This window comes from Hemicordylus capensis, chromosome 13 (genome assembly GCF_027244095.1).
Source record: "Hemicordylus capensis ecotype Gifberg chromosome 13, rHemCap1.1.pri, whole genome shotgun sequence".
NCBI lineage: Eukaryota > Metazoa > Chordata > Lepidosauria > Squamata > Cordylidae > Hemicordylus > Hemicordylus capensis.
The window spans coordinates 22,236,152-22,260,821 of record NC_069669.1 but is presented as its reverse complement, the minus strand read 5'-3'; the positions used below and the strand labels follow the sequence as shown (position 1 = coordinate 22,260,821).

The following is a 24,670-nucleotide window of genomic DNA, read 5'->3' as shown; positions in this document are numbered from 1 at the left end:
GAAGCCTAGAGCGCTGCTCATAATGATATCCTGGCCGCAGGAGGACTTTTTCCACTGCTAACAGAACCTCAGGCATAGTAACATCTCTTCTTACTTAACAAACGCCTCCTTTCCTGTGCATCTACCTAATAAAGGCCTTGGAGCAGGCTCAGTAGGGTCCTATGAAGCGCCCTTCTGCTTCCTGCCCACACAACCCCTATCAAAGTGCAGTGTTGCTACACCGGATGTGCGTCACGGGAGCTGCTGAGCTGTCGAAGTGGGACGCTGGCGGGTGGGGCGGGGGGAGTCCTAGGTAGCCCGCCCTTCCAAGGAGAAGCGTCTCTTCGTCTCTATGGTCCGCTGCTAGGGAACGGGGAGGCGCGCGGTGCACGCTGGGAAGGCCGAGTTCTCCTTCGCCGCCGCCGCCACCTTGATTTTCTCCCGTCCCGGGGTCTGCGGAGATGAGGCCCGTCGTCCCGCTGGCAGCGCGCTGCTGCCGCCTCTCGGTGAGGGGAGGGCGGCGGAGAGTGGGGGGCCACGCGCGGTGGGGGACGCAGCGAAGGCGGCCGGACTGAAGGACGGACCGACCAATCGACCTTGGCTGCGGTCTCGCTGCAACGGGAGCGAGGAATGGCGGGGAGGGCCTCCCCGCTCCGAGCGCCTCTCCTCGCCCGTCCGCCTGCCGGGCCTTCGGGGGTGGCGGCGTCTGTCTGCCTCCGTCCTAGCCGGGCGGTTGGAGAGGCCGGGAGGAGGCTGAAGGTCACCCCGCCCCGCCCTGCAGACTCGCGGCCCGGCAGGTCGCTTCGGGGAGCAGGAGCAGGAGCAGGCCCTCCGCCTCCCTCCAGCCAGGGGCCTCCTTAGTGATGTTGTGTTGGTGTTTTCGTGTGAGCCGCTTTGAGTGGCCCCACTGGTGATGACCTGTGTGTGGAACCGAAGGATGGGCTCAAACGTGTCTAGCTCTAACTTGCAGTTTGTGTTCTCTTGTTAGAAGAGGTTTTATTCTCTCAAAACTGCACCTAAAGCTGGAGGCTCCTCAGCAGCCGCCGAGAGAAGGAAAATACAGCTGCACCCGCAGGACCTTGAGGTCAGTCTGAAATGGAAGTCGGTCTGCATTCTAGCGATGCGCATGATGGGAGTAGTTCACAGTCTAGAGTGTTGCAGGATAACCAGGACCGCTGTCTCATCTCCTGAATACAGATTGCAAAGCTGCCCAATGGCCTAGTGATTGCCTCGCTGGAAAACTATTCCCCAACTTCAAGAATCGGTGTGTTTATCAAAGCAGGCAGCAGGTATGAGACCACGGCCAATTTGGGAACTGCTCATCTGCTCCGCCTCGCATCCAACCTGGTGGGTTTTCATCTCTTACTTAATTGCTTGAGCCTAGGTTAAGAAAGCAAAATCATGTTTGGGTTGTTTAGGGCTGGTAGTATAAAAATGAACTTTTTAGGTTCTAGGCTATGTAAGCGTAAAGTCCAGTGCCTTGGTTAGAGAATCCCAGCACTCATGCGGTTGTGTGAGAAATCAAAAAGGGTGTGTTTCTGGTTGCCCTTTTTGAGGAGAAAAAATTTCATTGAGACTCAGTCCAGACGTGTCAAACCATGGATAAAGGAAGCTCAGCTATGGTGGAGCATGATGTCTGAGGTGACCACTCATAGTTTGAATGAGGTGGAAAATTGAAGTAGGAAGCTCTGTTTTGAAGTGGGCTTGCAAACAATGGTTTGTGCTAACTGTGATGTGTTGAGACGTCTGAATTGAACCACAGTGATGGCTGTCACTCCACTTCCAAAGACTGAAGCGTGTGAGACAAAGGTTAACTTATCAATGTCTGAAGCAGGGTGGAAGAGAGAAGCTTCCAAGCACAAAGACAGTTTGCACCATGGTTAAAAGGGTAGGTTAAATCAACACTGATTTAGGAGCTGTGTGTGTGTTCCTTTTTTTGCTTTGTGTGAGTAAAAAAACAAGGTCAGACTCGAACAGCGATTGTCTGTCAAGTGTCAACTGGGTATGAATATAAGAACAGCCCTGCTGGATCACGCCCAAGGAGGCCCAACTAGTCCAGCATCCAGTTTGCAATACATTGGGAAGCAGCCCCTCCCCTGCTGGTATTCTACCTTCATAACTAGTTTTATTGGGTATTTAAAGTATATGGGGTTTGAAGCTAGGTTCTAGGTACAGTTGTCAGCTAATTAATGGTTTTTAGTTTTGTCCTCCAAGAAAATTACAAAGGTTGGGTAGTACTCACCTTATTCTTGCCTTGTGTGTCTCGCCACAGCTTTTCCCGCCAATCTCCCACTAAACTCCTGTTAGGGAAGCTCCTGGGAGCAAATCTCCTCTGGTCCCAGCCTTGTATTCAACACCAGCAGTCAAACTGACTCAGCTCAGGAATGTGGGGCCTCCCACAAGCTGGGGCCCTCACCTGGAATGAAGTAATCCCCCACTCAGGCTTGCAAAGACACAAACGCTGCCAGCCAGCAATCCAGCCCTAGGAGATTCCCAGCCCTAGCAGACCTAGCTTCTCCTTTGAGAAGTTAGCAGGGCTCTTTCTTCTACTTCATTCCACAACTGAGTACTGAGCCTCCAACCTTGTTTTTTATTTGCACACAAGCAGAAAACAGGGATGTGCACAGCTCCCAAAGTAGGATAGTAGGCTCATCTTACCCTTCTAAGCGTTGTGTGAACTGCCCAATAGTTTGTTTTCAACTCTTGATTTGGATTCTAAGCTGTCAGTGCAATGCCAGGTGTGATGCCTGAACTGAGCCAGAGTGACGGCTGGGCTGGGAGGGAAAGGGATTTGGGAAGGATTTAAACCAAGTGGTCAGGATTGGGCTATTTCATACAACTTGCCTTCCCCGCCTACCTGTTTCTCCACAGTATCCCATTCAGTCTGCTCTGCTTGCATTCTCTACTGTTAGTTTCATTGGGACTTAGTCATGCCCAACTTGGTCTGGATGCTGCCCAGTAATTCTTAGGTTGGAAATGGACGTTGTGGGAGCCACATGACTACTCCCCAAAGCCCCAGGTCTTCATCCACCACTACTGCCTCGTGAACGTGTGTTGTGTTGTCATTGCCCCACGCACTCTTCTCCCATCCCTTTCTGCTTTATTGGCTACCCCCAGTTGGGGCAGCAAAACTTAACATACAGGGGCATCATATCGCACACTTTACTGTGAGTGTGGTGGCGTCCAGTTTCTGTAAACTGCCTAGCAATGTTCCTTGTAACAAGGATTCCCAGATGTTGTTGACTATAACTCCCATAATCTTCAGCCAAAGGCCATTGCAGCTGAGGATTCTGGGAGTTGAGGTCAACATCTGGAAATCCTCATTAGAAGGAGATGGCTGCCTAGAGAGATCTTTTTGTTGGGCAGAATAGAAACTCAGGAAATGCAATTAATAATAATAATGACCATGCATTGTAATCAAAGGTGTACTACTTTATGGACTTATGCATGCTGCTTTGCATTTACTGAAAGTGTGCTTTTCTCTAGACTACAAAAGGAGCTTCTGCTTTCAAGATCACTCGCGGCATTGAAGCTGTTGGAGGGAGCCTAAGGTCTGGAGCTTTTTTCTCTTTTGCCAGGGTCTTAATGCTGAGAGAGACTCACTTTAAACATCTTTATTATCCTGCTGAGTTGTACTTTTTTCTTTATAACTGAGTTTTTATCACTTCTGATTTTATGCTGGGTTTCTCATGCACGTCTATAAAATGTTAAATTATCAAATTAGGTATCAAAAAGGTATCAAATTAGAAATCTTTGCACCTATTGCACGGGGGGGGGGGGGTAATGCTTGAGCAGAGCTGTGTGTAAGATTTCAGATTCCCTGACCTCCCATTCCTGCCTTCAGCTGGATTGTGGCGTTAGGGAAATCCCTCACCAAGAAGAATACAGCACACCCAAATGCCAGTGTTTAATTCAGTAAACGGGTCACTCATTCAAACTCCCTCTTGATATTGAATTCACTCAGTAAAAATCGTATCTTATCAAACCAAGTGTTCATTAGAGTAGGTTGGTTAACTTTTAGTAGCTTTTCCACCACTTTTGGAAAGGGGGCGAGACATAACTATTGCCTAGTTACCTTGAATTTCAGTTTAGATCAAAGACCTGTACCTCAGTCAGTGCTAAATGCACATTTGGAAGCAAATTCTTTTGGTTTAATAAGTGGAACATGCTTTGGGGTAAGTGTGCTAAGAATTGCACACTGAAGGAGTTATGCATGAATTTTGCATACAATAGGGTATATTTTAATATGTGCTGGTTGTCCTATAATCTAGGGTCTTTGTCCTCACTGCCAACCCAATGCCCCCCAGTCATTGGGTATGAGAGAGTTTTGGGGAAAGTGTGCTTTCTACTTATTGCCTCCAAATCTCCACACAAGTGAGACAGAGCTCAACTTCTTTTGATCCTTCTGGAAGCTGTAGAGGTTTTGGAAGAAAGATGGAGTTTTCTGTCATTTGCTGTAGAATTTGAAGAAGGCAAGAAACAGCAGCAGAGACCCCAGCTATTGGGAACATAAGAAGCTACCATATACTGAGTCAGACACTTGGTCCATCTAGTTCAGTATTGTCTACACAGACTGGCAGCGGCTTCTCCAAGGTTGCAGGCAAGAGGCAGGAGTCTCTCTCAGCCCTGTATTGGAGATGCTGCCGGGGAGGGGACTTGGAACCTTCTGCTCTTCCCAGAGCAGCTCCATCCCCTAAGGGGAATACCTTACAGTGCTCACATGTAGTCTCTCATTCAAATAGAACCAGGGTGGACCCTGCTTAGCTAAGGGGACAAGTCATGCTTGCTACCACAAGACCAGCTCTCCTCTCTGTTTCTTCCCTTCTCTGAACTATAATGCGAGGAGTCTGTTTCAGGTTACTACAAGTCCCCACTGGAGGGCCAGATCCCTTTGCCTGTTACATGGCATGGTGGAGGCCTGTCACTGTGCTGTTAAACATGCCATTGCTGTTGAAATGTTGATGCACATTCTGTATTTCCTTACAGAACGCAGCCGAACTATAACTGGGATGCAGCTGCAGCTCAGTGGTAGAACATCTGCTTTGCATCCAGAAGGTTCCAAGTTTCCTTCCTGGCAGCATGTCCAGGTGGGGCTGGGAACTGAGACTCCTGCCTGCAACCTTGGAGAGCCGCTGCCAGTCAGTAGACAGAACTGAGCTAGATGGGCCCAGGGTCTGACTCCGAAGGCAGCTTCCTGTGTCTCTAAGCTTATAGAAGGCAGGGAGACAGCTCTGTTCTTCTTCTACCGAGGGCTAAGACATTCATACTTATCTGTTTTGATAAAGTGCTTTGTTCCTTGGCACTGCTGTGTAATGAAGAGCAACGCATCTGCAAATAGTCACCTACAGTGAACACTGTATATTTATGCAGTAATACCCATTATACGGTAATACTGCCCAGAGACGCAAGTTTTGGGCGGTATAGAAATATTTTAAATAAATATAGGATAGAAAAGCAGTGTCAGTAATTACTAGAGGCGAGCCCCTTTTAAGACTCTGTGTGAATGCTAACCTTTCCTATAGGAGATATTTTGATTAGCGATGGGAAACTAACAAAGTGGGCATCCCATCAATAGGATGTCAAGAGAGGAACAGGCTACCATCCAGTAACCTCACACAGCCTTCTCTTTTGTTCATCTCTAGTGTGACTTCTACCAGAGAAAACGTGGTTTATTCTGTTGAATGTCTGCGTGACTATATGTAAGTTGATAGCTGTGTAGCATATCAGTGTCCAACTCCTTCTGTAAGTGGTCCTGTTGATAAAGCTGCAGAAAACCATCCCCCAATGGCTTCTTCTGCCTTTAAATCTACAGTTGGTCTTGATTTGGTGTGATGAATAACTTACTGGTGGAGCACTTCATTGAAAACAAGCAGCATGTATTTTCTTATGTGACTGTTGACTTGGGTATACTGCCCTTTTCCAGGCTGCTGTAGTCATGGGGATGTCTGCAGGCAGCTGTCCCTGTATAAGTGGTACAGATGTCTGTACAATCGGACATACAGTGACTCTACAATGTGCAGCAGCTGTGAAAAAGGCCAATTCCATGCTTGGAATCATTAGGAAGGGGTTTGAAAATAAAACTTGCTAATATTATAATGCCCTTATACAAAACTATGGTGCGACCACATTTGGAGGGCTGCATGCAGTTCTGGTCACCATATCTTAAGAGGGTGAGTTCTTCCTCATGTTAACAATATTCTGTCCTTGGCTTGTCTTACATTTATGGGAGCTTCTGTTCTGTGAACCATTCCTAATATATTTTTTCCTTGCTTTGTGTGCAAGCGATACTGTAATGGAGTATTTAATAAACGTCACTACGGCTCCAGAATTCAGGCGCTGGGAAGTCGAAGATCTTCAGCCACGTTTAAGTATTGACAAGGCAATTGCATTTCTCAACCCTCAAGTTGGTAAGTGGCCTCTAGTCACTCAAACTACTGGGGGAACATGCTCTAAAAAAAATTGGTTGCTCTGTGATTGGATATCTTGACAGCCTTTCCATGATGATGAGGCAGATAAGTCTTTAAAGTTCCTCTTCTGCAGGTGAAACTGCTCTTAGATTATTAATGCTGTGTGATCAAAAATCTCATCAGCAGGGTTGGACTGACTTGTCTTGAACAGCAGACTTTTATGACAAGCTGAGTTTCAAAAGTCCCAGAGCATGGTCTAAGGGCACACAATCCAGCCACCTGGCTGAAGCTTAGCAGGTCTTGTTGTGGCCAGTGCCTGGATAGGAGACCCATGCGTGCCACCTTTGGGGTGGGGCCATAGCTCCGTGGTAGAGCATCTGCTCTGTAGGCAGAAGGCCCCAGATTCAGTCCCTGGCATCCAGGCTCGGACTGGGTTACTGGGCAGCATTACGAATTTCCCGGTGCGTCCCTCTCCTGCGTGCCCTGTCGCCATCTGAGTGTGAGCGTTTCTCCCTTCTCCGTGGTCGCAGGCGCCTGCCGTCACTCCGACGGCGACAGGGCGCACAGGAGAGGAATGAACCGGGAAATTTGTGCTGCTGCCCAGTAACCCAGTCCGAGCCTGCTGGCATCTCCCGAAGACTCCGGCCTGGAACCTTGGAAAAGGCACTGCTAGTCAATAGAGCTGGAACATAGGAAGCTGCCATATACTGAGTCAGACCATTGGTCTATCTTGCTCAGTATTGTCTACCCAGACTGGCAGCAGCTTCTCCAAGGTTGCAGGCAGGAATCTCTCTCAGCCCTGACTTGGAGATGCTGCCAGAGAGGGAACTTGGAACCTTCTGATGCTCTTCCCAGAGCGGCTGCTCCAGCCTCCATCCCCTGAGGGGAATATCTTGCAGTGCTCACACTTCTAGTCTGGAGCAGGGGTCTGACTCGGTATAAGGCAGCTTTCTATGCTCCTCAAAGCACTTTTCATAAATATAGTGGTCTGTTCAAAGGAATTACATACCCTTAAAATCCGTGGGTCCACATGAAAGTTTAGATCTAACTATAGCGCTTTGATCCTCAGCCTAGCAAACAATTCTTCTTATTGGTTAGAGCCAAGTTACCACTTAGGCTGTTTTCCAATGGATCCAGTATGCATGTGGAACTCTGGGTGAGTCAGGACAGAGCTCCTTACATGGGTGTTGAAAGTGCCTTGTGACAATGAGGATCGTGTTTCTGCAGACCACAGCCTGGGTAGCAATTCCTACTTAGGAGTAAGGGTGTTTCCATTGCTCCTTTTGCAGCTCTTCTTGAGAATTTGCATGCAGCAGCTTATCGGAATGCCCTTTCCAATTCCTTATACTGCCCTGACTACATGGTTGGGAACCTTACATCAGAACAGGTAGGAGTCTTCAGGGCACTTTCTATTGTGGTGATAGCGGTTTTTCTGAGGCATGGCGGGAGGGCAGCCAGTGAAGAAGGGCTCAGAAACATCTTTTTATTGGCTACGTTTCCTCTCCAGCCCTTCCTCTAAATGAGCTCAGGTTAATCTTTTAGGCAATCGTGGGGTGTCTTGGAAATCTGATCAGGGATTTCTCAATGAGGAGATGGGTGGTGGTCAACAGCTTGCTGCTGTTGCTTTTACCCTGCCGTCTTCAGCCACACGGAAGCGCTAGCTGTGCTTTAAGGTGCCCACTGTTGGCAGAGGGCCAGTTCAAGGTTCATGGCTAAACCATTCCTTGGGCTCTCATGCTTTCCCCCTCCCTCTACATGCTCAGATGGCCTCCCCTACTTCTTGATTTTGCAATCGAGATCATGAAGGGTTTTATCAAAAATCCTTCTGGTGCTTAACTAAGCAGATAAAATGAAAACCTTCAGTGTAATCCACATGATCATAATTGGGGTAGGAGAAGCCACTTATTCTATTTCGGGGGCTGTGAATTAGGGGCGTGCACAAAACCAGTTCACTCGGTTCGCGTCTGAACCGGACTGGGCATGTTCAGTTTTGTGCACTCCTGAACATCTCCCAGTTAGGTTCAAATTCGGGCCGGTTTGAGGGTGTAAATTTTTTTTTAACAAACTCACTGCCTCCTGGGATGCTCCTGTGGCCACGGTGCGTGTGTGTGTCCGTAGGTTCCCCCTCTCCCCGCTGGCCTCCCCAGTATCATGATGGCCCAGTTTGGGTGGTTTTCGGCCTGTTCCAAGCCTTTGTGTAGTTGCGGTGGCCACTTTGTAGGCTGCCATGCATGTGAAATGGACACCTGTGTGATGAGGTCACTATGAACATGTGTACTATCCTGTTGGGTGCTTGTCCTGCAAATCAGGCTGTCAAACCAAGATTTGATGCTGGCTGCAGGGCAAGTGCAAGCCGTGGTTTTGCACATTTGGGTGCAACTTGGCATTAGTGAATGAAATCAGAGACTTGGGACACGGTCCTAACACTAACTTGGCCATTGCATCTTCTTCTGAAAATATTGGGCAGTGGTACGAATGCTAGCACGAACCACCTGCATGCTTGAGCCAGCTTAGTTATCTGGCAGAAATGGAAAATGTCCCTCTTTCACCACAGCTGCACCAGTTTGTTCAGAACAACTTCACAAGTGCAAGAATGGCTCTGGTGGGGTTAGGTACGTAAACTTCTGTGCCTCATGGACATATTATATTATAGTTTTTAAAAAACAACACTCCTTGTCATAAAATCCGGGTTGTTGTAACGCAGACCCTGCCTTACAGGTGTCAGTCACTCAGACCTAAAACAAGTTGGGGAGCAGTTCCTAAATATCCGAAGCGGGTCTGGCTCGGCTGGTGAGAAGGCCAAGTATCGTGGAGGTAAATCTGCTCTCTTTGAATGGTCTTGCTTGATACTGCATAGCAATGTTGCTGAATTGGGGGGGTGTGTGAGGATGACCGGAGTTGCCGTCTGCACCTAGGAGTCCCTCTTACAGGCAACACGGCCCACCGTCTTGGCTTTCCAGCTGCCCCAGAGAACCCTGGAGTTCCTAGGATGGACGTTGAAGGTTCTGAACTTGTGTGCTTCCTCATAAGGCTGGCTGCTGCACTTGGTCCTGACTTCTTGCCTTTTGTTAGGTGAAGTCCGAGAACAAAATGGCCACAGCCTGGTCCATGCTGCTGTGGTAGCAGAAGGCGCTGCCATGGGAAGTGCCGAAGCCAATGCCCTGAGCATCCTCCAGCATGTCCTGGGAGCTGGTCCACTTATTAAAAGAGGAAGCAGCGTTACCAGTAAGCTCATCCAGGGTGCTGCGAAGGCCTCTCCCTTGCCTTTTGATGTAAGTACTCGGCCTGCTGTCAACAAGGACCCTAACAAAAAGCCCTTCTGTCTTGGGAAGGGCAGGGGTCTCTGAGCTCTTGACAAACATGTGGCACAATTCCTGGGCACAAATGGCGCTCTGGCCATTGCTCAGGGAGCTGCTGTCCTCTTAGCTTCTGCCCGGAAGTCCGAATCGGGGCCTACAGCAGGGCTAGGCCCCCTTGGCTCTCCAGCTGTTTCTGAACTATTATCTCCCATCATCCCCAGCCACAATGAATTGTGACTGGACGTAATGGGAGTTGTAGTTCAGAAACAGCTGGCAAGCCAACATTACCTACCCCTGATCTGCAGCAAGCAAAAGCAGCAAAAATCTGCTCTTAGAAATGGAAAACAGAACCCTGTGTGGTGTTGGAATATGCTAACAAAAAATCCCTCCGTCCTTCTTGTGCAGGCGGCTGCATTTAATGTCAATTACGCTGATTCTGGACTCTTTGGCATTTATACTGTATCCCAGGCTTCAGCTGCTGGAGAGGTAAGCTGATCCTCGGATGTACTCTAGTCAAGCAAGTAGCAGGAAATATATTCACTCAGTAAGTTTAGATGAGAATTAAATGGTTTGCTATGATTTAGAAAAGAAGCGGTCTTGTTTCTGCAGGAAGTGTTTTGCTTTATGGGAAGACTTGTTAACAAAACAGGCTTTTAGTAATACCCCTGCTGACTGATCAGAGGCACCTTTTAAAAGTGGTGCTTCTCTCCCGTTTCAGCAGGGGGAGAGCAGCTGTCCCTATCGAACCCCAGCACAGTGCGCTCACCCCAGTGGTTATGGCTGATGTCTACCTTCATGTTTGCTTTGAGAACTGGTGTTGAAAACGGGATACGATATATTCGTAGTAGCAATCTCTTCAGGAACACCTATGCCCTCTTGAATCTAAGGGAGCCTTAAAATCGGCTTCACAGATTAACTCTGGTCCTGTTGGCAGGTACCAGAGACAGGACCCTTTTGTTGGCTCTACAGTTGTGGGGGTCTCTTCCGCAAACTCCGTTCCTGCCCATCTTTAAGTGGGTTTTACAGCACTTTGTTCTGCAAGAGATATTGGGGTTGACTTTTAATATTGCTGGCTCTCAAATGAGAAGTTATTTGGGAGCAAGCCTCCACTGACCTCCGCAGGATTTATTAAAATATTAGATATCCTTGCAAAATAAGTAGATTAGTGGGTGGGGTGGATTTTGGTTACTGCAACAAGAAGAGAAATGTCTGGTTATTTTTTATTCTAGGTAATCAAGGCTACTTTGAACCAAGTGAAGGCCGTTGCCCAGGGTGGGATAACTGAGGAAGAAGTCAAGAGAGCCAAGTAAGTGGCCGCCGCCGCCACCTTAAAATCCTGCCCAAGCTACTCAACTGAAAAAGATTATAGGGTGGTTCACACATTTGCACACTCCTGATACTTGAATGTGAACATAAAACAAAGTTGGAGGTGGGGGGCTTGTGTGTGGAGCCCCAGCTGGGTAAGAGTTTTCCTTGCTCCGGAGCTGGGGATGGAAGCTGGACAGAGCCCGCTGGGCCTTGACACATGGCCAAGCTCCCTGCCTCTGACCTTATCACCAGTTGGGAGCAGCGTGCCCAGCTCCCAAGCCAGGGTGGGAGTCGCCTCCTCCCCGAGGGGTGGTTGTGAGAACAGCACTTATGACTTGCTGGTAGTCCAGACGTATTCTGGTCTTCCCTGTTTTTCTCTCTTTGGCAAACATTCCTGATATTGGGGAAGGATTAAAGTAACCCGTTGTGTGTATTGAAACAGTTTTCTGCAGTAACTTTGCTATTCCCGATTACATTCAAGTTGCCCTTGAATGGAAAACCTGTTGAATCTAGAACAGGTCTGATGCTCTTGGAGTATTCAGTGTGTACTTACCAGTAATCGCTTGGAAATATTTTTGAAGGAAAACAATGGAACACTTGTATGTATCCAAAATCTCTTTACTCTTAGATGAGCTGCTAATCTACTACAATATTACATGATTGAATACAATACATGATTATAATCAGTTTACAGACATTTGGACTTCACTCCAACATATATGTGAATCTGGGTCTTCCCTTGACTTCCTTCACATTGCCAGTCTTGGAGCATGGTCTTCCTACAGTATTACTGGTGGCCATTTTAAAGGAACCAGCTTTCTGCAGTTTGGCTGAATTAAAAAATATACATTAAAATTACGTTAAAAGGAGATAGCTAATACCATATGCATCCTGCACTTCATTCTCATTGGCGGACATCTATGCATGAGTAGTTCAAATTCAGTGGAACTACTCATGAATAATTTAGCCCGGATGTCGGCTAACACATGATGAAAATCCGGGTCAGAGGAGTGCCAGCCAGACATGCTCCCAGTCAAGGTAGGAGGAGGGAGCTGGGTGGGACAGCTTTCCCCCCACCCTTGGTAAAATGCTGGGGAGAGAATCAGATCTGTCTGACCCACGTCCCACCTGACCACTCTCCCTCCTCCCCCTACCCTGATCTCTGAATCCACATGATAGCCAGTCAGGAACCCGCCTGGCTCTGCTACCCTGGCTGGGCACCCTCCTCCTACCTGGATTTCAGTTGTGCCAACTACAGTCTTCCATTGTCCATTCCATGGGGTTAGTTTTACTCTAGCTGACAGAGATCCTCATACTTTCCATTGGAAGAGGATTGCATTTGCATGCCAGGTATGTTGGTTATAGCAGGCTTTACTTATAGTTCTTGCATCACATGAGCAGGTTGATCTACTCACCACCTTTCCTCTCTACTCTTGTCAGAAACCAGCTGAAGGCAACTTTCTTGATGGCAGTTGAGTCTTCAGAGGGCTTACTCGACGATCTTGGCTCTCAGGCACTGGCATTGGGGCAATACACATCGCCAACTGCTGTGGTTGAAGAAATAGATTCTGTGGCTACTGCTGACATTGTTAATGTGAGTCATGTCCCCGTGGGTTGCATAGTGTAACAGGCCATCGGCAACTCTCTTAAGCAGAATTGCATTTTGTTTAGAAAACAAAGTCAGGGCAGGAGAGCCAGTCCTGTAATAGTGAGTGTGAATTGTCCCCCTTGAGGTCTGCCTTGGTTTGTATTTGGTTGTGTGACTACATATAAGCGCAGTAAGATATTCTCCTTAGGGGATGGAGCCCTATCTCTGTATCTGATTTGTATGCCCGGGGTCTCGGGTTCAGTCCCTGGCAAATCCAGTTAGACTGGGGGAAATGCTTTCCTGAAACCTTGAGGATTGACTGCCACTCAGTGCAAACAATACTGAGCTAGACGGAGCAAGCGTCTGACTCGGTAGAAGGCATCTTCCTGTGTTGCTGTAAATTGTTGGAGACAAGGCTGTAGCATCTGCATGTAGAAGGTTCACTCCCTGGCAGCATCTCTCAGTAGGGTTGGGAGAGACTCCTGCCTGAAACCTTGGAGAGCTGCTGCCTGTCAGTGTAGACAATACTGAGCTGACTGACTCTGTATAAAGCAGCTATCTATGTTCCTCAAATGTAGGAGTGCATTTTATGGTACTGCTAAAATAGATGGATCTGCTTCTTTCGGACTTTCGAATGGCCTTCCTAGCTCATACAGGTCAAGTGCCTGCGTTGCTGGGCACGAAAGAAAAGTGTGTGTTTTCCCATGCTTTTGACAACATTTAACTGGTATCCTACTCTTGGGGCTGGAGTGTTTGCCAGTGTTCCCTCAAAGGCATGTACATGTGTGTGCATGCACAAGTTTTTTTTTTGTCTGCTCAGTCAATTTTAGATCCCACTCAAGTTGAATAGGAAGGCCGCATTCTGCATTCATATGCAAACACACTGCCTTGATACTGCTGCCCAGAACAAAACTCATTCTACACACAGATTGTGTGTGGGGGGGGGGGGGCGGGGGGGGATAGAGGGAACATGGTTTGCTGTTCTTGGCTTCTGGGTTGTTCTTGTTTGGTTATCTTTATTGTAACATTTATTGTTGCTAGTTGCCTTGGAAGTCTAGAGTTGATAGCAAGGAGGGATGCAAATGTTTTAAATAGCCTTCAGTATTTTGTGGAACAAGCCAAATCGGAAGACTGTGGTTCTTTAGTTCAAAAGGGTAATGGAATTGGGCACGATACCACTTTTTCAATGACCGTAGCCATAAGCAAATTTTCAAGTTTATCTTCTATATACCAACTGGCAAGAGAACATTTCCTACTATAAGGTTATATTTTATTTTTACTAAACCCTTGAATACTATAGTGTATGAATTGTGCAAAACTTGTTGGTAACAGAATCAGAATTTCTAGAAATTCCTGATTCTTCTACAGACATACTTTGCATATTTCATAGATTATAATTAAAATTTTGGTTAAAAAATAAATATGGCCTTATTGTAGGAGATAGAATATCAACTTGAAATTTTGCTTTTAAAAAATCTATTTATTACATTTATTATAAACCACCCCATCCAAAGGCTCTGAGTGGTGTACAATAAATTTTAAAAGACCTAAAAACACACACCATTTTAAACACAGTTCCAAAAACAATATAAAAACAATTTTTTAAAAATGCTGTCCTTATGGCTATAGGATAGAAATAATAACACACCTGATTCTGTTACCCTCGGAATTGCCCTAGTTTTGAGCTAAGGAACCATAGTCTTTGTATTTGCCCCTCCTATACACAGAGCAAGTCTATCTTAGTAATACACAAAAAATACTTAAGGTTCTTTAAAATGTTTGCATCTCTCTTCTCTGTCAAATCTAGACTTGTTCCCCCCAAAAGCACTCATTCTACTTTGAGTATTTGGAAAACTTAAGCTGAAATTATGAAGCACATCTATCTTGCTATCCCAGCAACTTATCCACAGTCATCTTCTGCATATTTTTCAGGCTGCGAAGAAGTTTGTCAGTGGAAAGAAGTCAATGGCTGCCAGCGGGGACCTGGGAAATACCCCTTTTGTGGATGAGTTGTAGGAAGTAAAATGTGGAGCTTGGCTTCAAACTGGACTCGGCTCTGAGGCTGTTGTGTTGGTGGCTACGCTCCTTCTGCCTGTTGTGGGTTCCTAATGCTCTGGATCTAGAGGTTATCATCTCGATAGACAGACTGAATAAAGTGCAGAGCTCCTACTCTTGCAGAACTTCCAGCGTCTTTTAGTGTCTCTTCTCATACACATGAAACATTTTCACTGGTACCTCCTCCAAGAAGCAGAACCCTCAAGCTCCCTACATAATGCAACCCACCCTCTTGTTTATGGAGGAAAAACTGTTTGTTTATGTGAAGAAAAGTACTGTATTTACCTGAATCCAAGACGCTTGTTTTTTCCAAGTTATGGTAGAAATCAGGGGAGTGTATTAAATCCAGAGTCCTCTTCCTTTGGGTAAATATAGTATAGCCTGCACTTAACCTATATTTTTAAGGGGTTTGTCTTAAATTCAGTCCGGTTGTTCACACAAAGGGGCAGAGGGAGGGGGAGGCTTGTTAAACTCTCCTCCCCGCCCTGTGATGACTGATCCCATGTTGCTGGGAGCACAGACCCATAAGCCCCAGTGAACACACACTGCCAACCGAGGCAGTGGCTCACCAGGCTCAGGTCCGGCCCCCATCCTGGTGGTGCTCATGTGCAGCCTGAGCCAGGCTCAGTGTGAGAACAGCCTCTGTGTCTTTGGTTCAGGTAAACAGTATGCCAAAAGGGCTTGGGTGACGATTCTTATGTTTTGGAGGTCTCTGTCCTTAAAAATTGTGTTTACATTTATATCCTGCTCTTCTTCCCAGGAGCCCAGAGCAGTGTACATGGTTATGTTTCTCCTCACAGCACCCCTGTGAGGTGGGCTAGTCTGAGAGAGAAGGGATTGGCCCAGAGTCAGCTAGTGAGTTCCATGGCTGAAGCGGAATTTGAAGTCTGGTCTCCCTGGTCCTAGTCTAACACTCACTACACTAGAACAGCCCGGCTGGATCAGGCCCAAGGCAGCCCATCCAGCCCAGCATCCTGTTTCCCCCAGTGGCCCACCAGAGAGCCCTTTTGGGGAGCCCACAGGCAGGAGATGAAAGCAGGCCCTTTCTCCAGCTGTTGCTTCCTACACTGGTTCCCTTGTCAGTGTGACCCTGCAGATAGAAAATTGGGGCCAGATAAGACCCGGTCTAAAGCCTCCCCCAGGTATGAGTTCACTGGGTGATTTTTAGGAATGTCGGATTCCTGTAGTGTGTCTCCATGGATCATGAAGGCCTTTGGAAAGGGAATGAGACCTGTCCAGCCTTAATCGTCTCCTGCTCCCTTAGAGCCTCTGTAAAGGACTGCCTTCCCCTACGTGTGTGTGTGGGTTGGTTGGTTAAGGTCTCTTTCCAAGGCCCTGCTCCAGGTACCCTTGCCTTTGGAGGCCAGACCGGTGGCGACTGGGGAACAGAACCTTCTCTGTGCCATCTCAGCTGTGGAACACTCTCTCCCAAATATTAATTTAGCATGTTCTGTTTTCACTTTTAGATGGTAATTAACACCTGTTTTGTTTTGCCCAAGCTTTTGGTCAGTCTTGGGCAACCTCTTGCTTTTGGACTACAACTCCTATCATCCCTGGCCTTTGGCCATTGTGGCCAGGGATGATGGGCATCATAGTCCAAAACAAGTTCCCCACTATTGCTTTTGATGAATGATAGTCTTCACTGCTGCTAGTAGATTTGTTTGTATACAATAAAATCAGTCTTAGTTTTCTAGAAGGCTCTTCAAAGGGGCTATGATGTAAAGGAATCACATGTTAATGGAACAAATGAATTCTGTCTGCCCAACTGCTTTGAGAGCCTAATAGGTTACACATTCTAAAAGTTTTTAGGGTCAAGTGTTTTTTGTTTCTCTACAAAAATCTAAAAAGCAGGAGTGGGAAAACTGAACACAACATTCAGGTCTATCTCTGCCAAGGAGGGTAAACTCTTGGTGTGTGAACGAGAACTGGCTGCACAAAAAAGCCACAAGGGTGCCATCCCTGGAATTCTTTGCTTTTCTAAGCTTCATAAGTTGGGGTTTGTGGCTAGAGGTTGGGGGAGCATAGCTCACTGGTTTCACTTTGATTGCGAAAGGGCATAGGCTCAATCCCTGCTATCTCAAGTCAATATAGACAATACTATACTGGCAGCAGTTCTCCAGGGACCTAGATGGTCTGACTCTATGAGGCAGCTCCCTATATTCCCCAAACAATTCCCTGTTCCCTGCAGTAACTAAGATGATAAATGGCACGGATTAGCATCTCTCCCTAATCCAGCATAATTAATCTTGAAGTAAAATGATCACTTACCTGATAAAACAGAGGACAGTTGAGTGCTCCAGCCACTCTGCCTTGCAGCTTGACGGCTATCTTGGCTACTATGGAGACTGACTTCAGTTTTTCCTTTTTCCTCCACAGAGGGAACTTTCCTGGCTTCAAAAACCAGGTTTTCAGGCAAACAGATGAATGTGTATTTCAGTTGAGGGATGGGGTTGTGAGTAAAAATCCAGCAAACGGGATACAACCTCAGAGAGTCAGTTGCCGGAGGCATAAAACTGGATCCAGTTGCCTACCTATTCCATTTCGTAAGCTAAAGTATCGAGCCAAAACACATCGGATACGACAGAGGAGGATGTTGATGTCGACATCAACTCGGTGATATCCTTTGACACAGTCCAGTATGGCGAAGGAGATCTTGAATGACCACTTGAAATGCCATGATTACCTTCGTCCTCACAACCATGAACCATAATGTCACAACCAATATCCAGGCCTACAGTAAAAGTGTGAGTTTTCCTTTCAAAGATGTGCCAGTCTTTGGAGATCCATTTGGGCTGATGAGGAGGGCCGAAAACAAAGGATTTGCTGCCAACTGTACTGGAGTGTACAGTTCTGCCAGGAGTAGCAGCAGTGACCGTAGCTTTGGGGCCAGCGCTGTCGTCCTCATCCTCCTCGCCAAAAACCAAATGGCTGTCACTCCCAGGAACGGTAGCGCCATCCCCCGGAGCAGCGGTGCTGCCCCCGGTAACCGCAGCATTTCCAACAGCGCCCTCGTCGGAGCCTTCGCTGCTTGTCCAATCTTCTTCGCTGGTCTCACTTGATATGCTAAAATATATAATAATTATTATTATTATTACTTACATTTTATATCCCGCTTCTTCCTCCAAGGAGCCCAGAGCGGTGTACTCCATACTTAAGTTTCTCCTCACAACAACAACCCTGTGAAGTAGGTTAGGCTGAGAGAGAAGTGACTGGCCCAGAGTCACCCAGCAAGTCTCATGGCTGAATGGGGATTTGAACTCGGGTCTCCCCGGTCCTAGTCCAGCCCTCTAACCACTACCCCATGCTGGCTCTGTACAATGTACAGTGAAGTGCAGTGATTGTCACTATTCTTCAAGCAGGGCCCACTTGGGCTAATAACAAGAACTGCTTTCTGCAAAGGGAAACCGAATGGTGCTGAGAGGACCCTTGAAGAGAGATGGAGCCTTCTCTTCAGCGCTCGGTGGGCAAGCACTGAGAGGGCTACACTTCCCAGCGCTCAGCGCATGCCTGTGTTCAGCCCCTGGCTTCCCTAGCCCTACCGGCCAGGGACTGGACATGAGACCTTATGCATGCAAAGCAGATGATCTGCCACAGAGCTATGGCCCCGCTTCTCCAAATCCTGAGTACATCAGAACATTGGCCGGCTCTACCTTGCCAGGCTGGGACCAAGCGCTGGGAGGCATAGCCCTTCCCAGGGCTTTTCCATAGAGCTCTTAAGGGAAAACTCCTGCCCGAAACCTTGGAGAGCTGCTGCCAGTCATTGCAGACATAGGAACATAGGAAGCTGCCATATACTGACTCAGACCATTGGTCTATCTAGCTCAGTATTGTCTTCACAGACTGGCAGCAGCTTCTCTAAGGTTGCAGGCAGGAATCTCTCTCAGCCGCCCTATCTTGGAGAAGCCAGGGAGGGAACTTGGAACCTTTTTGCTCTTCCCAGAGCGGCTCCATCCCCTGAGGGGAATCTCTTGCAGTGCTCACACTTCTAGTCTCCCTTTCATACGCAACCAGGGTGGACCCTGCTTAGCTAACAGGACAAGTTATGCTTGCTACCACAAGACCAGCTCTCCTCTCCTAAGATACTGAGCATTGGTGACATGGACCAATAGTCTCTGTTTCCCTTAAGGGAGTCAAAGGGCAGCACTGCAGGATGGGAATGGTGCCTTTCACGTGTTGCCGGGGGAACTGTGCTGTTCCACTTCAGCCAAAGCATTGCACAGGCCCCGTAAAAAAATTAGGGAGCTGCACTTCGGATTCATGGCGGCGGGGGCGGGAGTACCACTGCCCCCTCACCCTCGGCCCTTACAATGAAGGGCATTGATTCAGGAAATAATCTATAAGGATCAGATCTCAAGAGTGCACCATCTCAGGCAAACACTGGCTTATTTTCCACATCTCTTAGTTTAACCACCTTCCCTGATCACTAGGTGCCCCAAGCTTGCCTTCAAATCAATAAACATGCCATATCGTGAACCCTGAAATACAAGACAGTCCTAGCAACCTGAACTCCAGCACTAGCACCAAAGGCTTCTCATAGACGTTTGACAGCATAAGCCTCCTAACTGGCCAGTGTTGGGATTGGGTAGCTCTGCAGCTTTCCTTGAGGAGGGTATGTGGAGCTGGTAGGCTCATTCACATGTCTGCCACCAGGGTAAGAGAAGCTTCCAGCCTGGGTAAGAGAGCTGGACTCATCCTGATTTTCGGCCATGTGCTTGCAAACGTCAAGGCAGGAGGTGAGGAGGAGGAGGAGGATTGTGTGCAAGGCGGCAGCTGGGTAGGGCTGCTTTTCCTCCCACCTTGGTCAAAAGTCGAGGACAGGACCCAGGTAGGGTGTGCTGGTCCTCCTGCCTAGCTGCTGCCTGGCACATGACCAGCATCCCCGCCTCAATATTTGCAAGCACATAGGAAGCTGCCATAGACTGAGTCAGACCATTGGTCTGTCTAGCTCACTATTGTCTACACAGACTGGCAGTGGCTTCTCCAAGGTTGAAGGTAGGAGTCTCTCTCAGCCCTCCTTTGGAGATGCTGCCATGGAGGGAACTGGGAACCTTCTGCTCTTCCCAGAGCACCTCCATCCCGAGGGGAATCTCTTCCAGTGCTCACACTTCTAGTTTCCCTTTCATATGCAACCAGGGTGGACCCTGCTTAGCTAAGGGGACAAGTCATGCTTGCGACCACAAGACCAGCAGAACATTAGGAACGTGCCCGGCTTTCCTACCCAAGCTGGGTAATACAACACAGGATTAGCCAGCTGAGAGCAATTATCTGGATAGCTTAAATATCAATTAAATATCTTAATTAACAGACCCCTGCTAACTGGGAGGAGACCCCTGCTAACTGGGCAAAGAGGCACCTTTTAATGTGGTGGTTCACTTTATTTAGCAGGGGGAGAGAAACTTGCCCTATCCACCCCCAGCATAGTACCTCCAATGACTGTTGCTGGTGTCTACACTGTCTATGTTGTGTTTCTTTTTAGATTGAGAGCCCTTTGGGGACAGGGAGCCATCTTATTCATTTATGATTTCTCTATGTAATTTGGAAACTTTTGTTGAAAAGTAGTATATAAATAGTTGTTGTTGTTTTTGTTAGTTCGGTTTGAAGGTAGAGTTTAGGCTAAGAAAAAATACTATTGGCCAATGTTAAAATCACATGTATGCAAAAAGTGGCATCTTTTAGCTTCATTTTTTTTTAGCCACCAAGGTAATTGGCGTTAACTATCTGTCTTTACGCTGCCCCCTAACATTTGATGTTTTTCACCTTTCAGGAACTTTCCCCAGAAATCCATCTAGAAATACATGAGTTCCTTACCATATCTCCGGTCCCTTTTTTTCAGGAATCTGTTCAACCACATGTGCCCACCGGCTTGGTAACATCACAAAATCTCTATAAACTTGGATTTGCAGAACGGTTCCTACAGGAGTTGTGTGCAAAAGTTGCCTTAGTTCTCGCAGTGTCCATCCTAAGACATTGGCGTGTCCAATTTTCAACAGGACATCACCTGGGAGAAGCAATAAAGAGAGCTCTTAGCTTACAGGTATGGCAATCAGATTTGTTTGCAAAGATGATGTTAAACTGAAGATGCCTAGTAGGCGGCTGTGTGTGCTGGTTGCCCTTTCTTTAGTAATAGTACATGAGCTGGCTGAAGTGGTCAGCAGTGCTCTCTCTTAATTTTTCATCTGTGTGCGGAATGAGTTTTGTTCTGGGTGGCAGTATTAAGGCAGTGTGTGCGCACCATGTGCATTCAGAGGGGGGCCTTCCTGATTCAGCCTGAGAGGGCTCTAAAATTAACTGAGCGGACATTTTAAAAAACTTGTGTGCATGCGCATGCATGCCTAAGAGGGAACGTTGGTGGCCAGGACCATCTTGGGGGGACCAGTGCTTGCTAGGATTCTTGACAAGGTCTCCACCCCACAGATGGAAAATAGGCAATAACATTGGAATACTTTCAGCTTTCAGTGTGTTGTCATAGTTATTGTCCTGACCATCAGGCCTGCAGCAGCCCAATTTGCAATGGTGTTTTAAAGGCTTTTACAAACACAACAAAATACTATAAAAATTTATCAGTTTTGTCAGGGGAGTGGAAATGAGAATTGGCAGGAATGTCCTCAAAATCACTCTGTGTGGAGAGCGTACATACAACAATGTGTTCATTGTTACCCTGACCCTAATCCTTTCCTCCATGAAAAATGCTTGCAATTTTACCCTGGTCATTTGGGATCAGGGATAGAGAAGGGGCTCGTGGACTGTTGAAAAGAAGGTCCTTAGAATGCTGCAGTCTTTTTAATCCCAGGGCCTTTTCTCCTGACCTTGTTGGAGTTTTCCATCTTTTGCTGCTGCACTGTTGTCTACCAGACTCGAAATCTGGAGATAGAACCCATTCTGAATGAGTATGAAGCCTATGCCATCCTCTTCCACTTGGATATTTGTCTTCACCGTTGTGCTCAAAGTATGTTCTGATTCTTCCATCTCTGAAGGTTCGTCCTCTAAGAGAGAAAGAAAAAGGTCTAGTCTTCAACAGTAAATGCAGAACCTAGGAATTCGGAGTTGAAAGGGACCTCGGAGGTCTTAGGGACATAGAGACATGCCTTATACAGAGTCAGACCCTTGGTCCATCTAACTCAGTATTGTCTACACCAGGGGTTCCCAACCTGTGAACTCCAAATGCTGCTGAACTACAACTCCCATCATCCCCACCTACAATTTATTGTGACTAGGGATGATGGGCAGTGTAGTTCAGCAACATCTGTAGTACTACTGGTTGGGAACCCCAGTCCACATTGCCTGGCAATGACTCTCCAAGGTTTCCCAGCCCTATGAGGAGATACCAGGGATTGAACCTGGGTCCTTCTGCATACAGAGCAGATGCTCTGCCCCTGAGGTATGGCCATCCCGCTGCCTCCTTCCATCAGACATGGAAGCCCAGTCTGAAACAGAACCCAGTTCAATTTTTAGCAACCACTGTTTGCCGGTTTCAGAGGTCGCAACCAACTCATGTTACCAGAACAGAATCAACTCTTTGTTATGGTCACTGACCAGTAGAAATACTGGTTACCACACAGGAGGGCAAGATGGGCGGGTCAGTCCCTTCTGTCGTAGAGGCGGCATCCTTAAAAGGCCGGCCTGGAGGCAAGCAGGCCACTTTCTCTTGGCTACCTCTGTCAAATCCGTTCCCCAGGTTGAGTGAGCACTGAAGGACAAGACATTTCTGCTTTGTCTGGGTCCAACGTCTTGGGTGAGTCTGGTGCAGGAGGACCATATCTGAGGATCCAGGCTGAGGTGCCTGGAGCTTTTCATTGCCCAGTTGATCCTTGCCACTGGGGTTGGGGACCATCATCTGTGGCTGCTGATGGTGATTTGTCTGGCTCTTCCTCCGCCCTGGCTGTTGCTCAAGGTCAGACCCATTCCACATATGGGGGCAACTCCCACTCGCTGCAATTAGCCTTCAACACTCACCTTCATCCCCATCGTTATCTGAATCATAATCTTCAGAGTCAATGTATGATGTTGCTCCTTCTTCTGAAGAGGAAGAAAATTTGGAGAATTATCCGAATTTCACCCAACACTTAATCAAAAGGGCCATTCATACGGTCATCGTTAGGATAGGGGAAGCCTCCGACCCTAATCCGGGAGCAGGGTGTGCTCTCGTTGGCTGATTGTCTGCCAGTTAAAACCAGAGTCGGGAGGCATCGTCGGCAATTGTGCGCTAATTTTATTGTTGTTGTTTGTTTATTTTGGCCCAAGACCAGCATAGCAATTGTGCGCTAAGTAGTGGCTGGGCCAAAGGACTAGACCTACACATTTGCTGAATGAGCTAGGAGGAGAAGCCCTACGACCCAGCTTGCTCCTTCCCGGTCCTAGTCCAGCACTCTAACCACTATACCACGCTGGCTCTCTGAGCCCATGGGATAGAGCAGGATATCAACCAACCAACCATTCTGAAGTACCTGCTCCCAATTAGTGTTCCCTCTAACAGGGATTCGCAGATGTGATTGACTACAACTCCCATAATCCCCAAGCAAAGGCTATTGCAACTAGGGATGTTGGGAGTTGTAGTCAACAACATCTGGGAATCCCTCTTAAAGGGAACACTGCCCACACCCACACCCTCACCCCACATATTCCATGCAGCACTTGGTTCAGAGTTATAAGGAAAATAATAAGCAAAATATCAAGACAGCTGATGTTCAGGAGTATATTAACAAAAATCTCCATCTGGAGAGGTGTACAAGAGCCAGGATCAAAACATTACAAACTGCTATAGAAAGTCCTCTTGTTTTCAAAAGGGGTCTCCCTTGAAGCTGCTGTGTGAGGGACATGAGCTCAAAGCCCCACTAGGGCGTGTGGAAGTAGAAGAGCAGGTATCTGACTCCTGCCCAAGGTAGCCATCTATCGAAATCCAAATGATGCTTTTGGTAATTTTGATAAGAGGACAAAGAGACCTCTTTGGTAAGAGGACAAAGAGTGTTGGTCTGCAAAATTCTGATGTATCAAGCTCTGTGTGTAGGACAATGGCATAAAAAGAAACCTTCCACATCTCTGGGCCATAATGCAGTGAAGGGAGTGGGAATATGACACTGAGATATAATTTAAAGTAGGTCTGGTTAGGCAGTTACCAAATGAATCATAAGGTGACTTGGAAGATGATGGCTGACTTCCGGTTGACTGTCTTCTGGAAGAGGACTCTCTTCTGGTTGGTTTTCTTCTGAAAGATGATTGTCTCCTGGACGGAGGTCTTCGGAAAGATGTCTGTGGGCTGGCTGACTCTCTTCTGGAAGCTGATGGTCTTCTGACTGACTCCCTTCTGTAGGCCATGGATACAGAGCGTCAAGAGGTCCTCTTTGCAGCCAAACACAGATGGAGAAATGCCCTTGTGGGTGTCTCTTGTGGCCAGCGGCTACCTGCTCATCGTCTCCTGGGAAGATAGAACACTTCGCACTGAGTAACGGTTTAGAATCTCAGAGCCGAGTTCCGGGCTTCTTGGAACCTTTGATGATGGGAAAAGGTTAGAACCTGGCCTGGCACGCATGGTATCTTTCTAGGTGAGTGAGTCCACCGCTGTTACTGAAAGTGCCCTTCCCATTGGTGGGCTCATGCCTGAAGAAGTCTAAGGACCTAATTTCACACTTTGCAGGTCGTCCGTGACTGTTTGCCCGCTGAGTTGATTGTAATGTAACAGCAGCTGCAGAGATTCCCAAACTGTATTGGAGCAGTCGTCTTGGGAAGGGGGACTTAATTTCTTCTCCTCACCCACTGTTTTCTGGATTGAAATCTCCCCACATGCTATTAGCTCCACAGAAACCTGCCACTTCAGGGTGGCAATTTAGAATGGGAAAATGGAGTGGGCGGCAGGGGGGAAGGACTAACACCCCCCCCCATCCCCAACATGCTGCTGCTGTGATCAAAACGAGAGGACTCAATCCAGCTAAAAACATTGGGGGAGCCAATAATAGAGCTCCCATATCTCGTTGTGATTGTTGATGTTGATGTTGTTGCTATTAAACTAAAGATTTATATCCCACCTTTTGGCCCTCAAG

The 24,670-nt window shown here is 47.4% G+C and overlaps 2 protein-coding genes across 2 annotated transcripts; one reads left to right on the top strand and one right to left on the bottom strand.

The window, feature by feature from the left end:
* Positions 1-261: 261 nt before the first annotated feature.
* On the top strand, positions 262-14,765 carry LOC128336539 (cytochrome b-c1 complex subunit 2, mitochondrial). Its single transcript, XM_053276388.1, has 14 exons — positions 262-485; positions 968-1,063; positions 1,177-1,326; positions 3,466-3,530; positions 5,622-5,678; positions 6,262-6,386; positions 7,676-7,773; positions 8,941-8,998; positions 9,105-9,200; positions 9,459-9,658; positions 10,091-10,171; positions 10,915-10,991; positions 12,434-12,587; positions 14,514-14,765. Exons 1-14 carry the CDS (start codon positions 441-443, stop codon positions 14,595-14,597), a joined length of 1,386 nt encoding a protein of 461 aa, XP_053132363.1. The 5' UTR covers positions 262-440; the 3' UTR covers positions 14,598-14,765.
* A 102-nt stretch (positions 14,766-14,867) lies between these two features.
* Positions 14,868-24,042, bottom strand: PDZD9 (PDZ domain containing 9). The gene is made up of 6 exons (XM_053276391.1): positions 23,750-24,042; positions 22,590-22,652; positions 21,443-21,619; positions 20,445-20,634; positions 16,905-17,699; positions 14,868-15,028 (listed from the first exon to the last, which is right to left on the bottom strand). The coding sequence occupies exons 1-5, from the start codon at positions 23,946-23,948 to the stop codon at positions 17,168-17,170; spliced, it is 1,161 nt and encodes a 386-aa protein (XP_053132366.1). The 5' UTR covers positions 23,949-24,042; the 3' UTR covers positions 14,868-15,028; positions 16,905-17,167.
* Between the last annotated feature and the right edge of the window lie 628 nt (positions 24,043-24,670).

Excerpts from the sequence above, each read along its gene's own strand:
- LOC128336539 (XM_053276388.1), top strand. The coding sequence starts at position 441 with ATGAGGCCCGTCGTCCCGCTGGCAGCGCGCTGCTGCCGCCTCTCG. Across the intron at positions 6,387-7,675 it reads ATTTCTCAACCCTCAAGTTG|CTCTTCTTGAGAATTTGCAT; the intron begins GTAAGTGGCCTC and ends CTCCTTTTGCAG. Across the intron at positions 9,659-10,090 it reads CCTCTCCCTTGCCTTTTGAT|GCGGCTGCATTTAATGTCAA; the intron begins GTAAGTACTCGG and ends CTTCTTGTGCAG.
- PDZD9 (XM_053276391.1), bottom strand. The coding sequence starts at position 23,948 with ATGGCCTACAGAAGGGAGTCAGTCAGAAGACCATCAGCTTCCAGAAGA. Across the intron at positions 22,653-23,749 it reads GTCACCTTATGATTCATTTG|AAGAAGGAGCAACATCATAC; the intron begins GTAACTGCCTAA and ends CTTCCTCTTCAG. Across the intron at positions 17,700-20,444 it reads AAAAAGGGACCGGAGATATG|CATATCAAGTGAGACCAGCG; the intron begins GTAAGGAACTCA and ends TATATATTTTAG.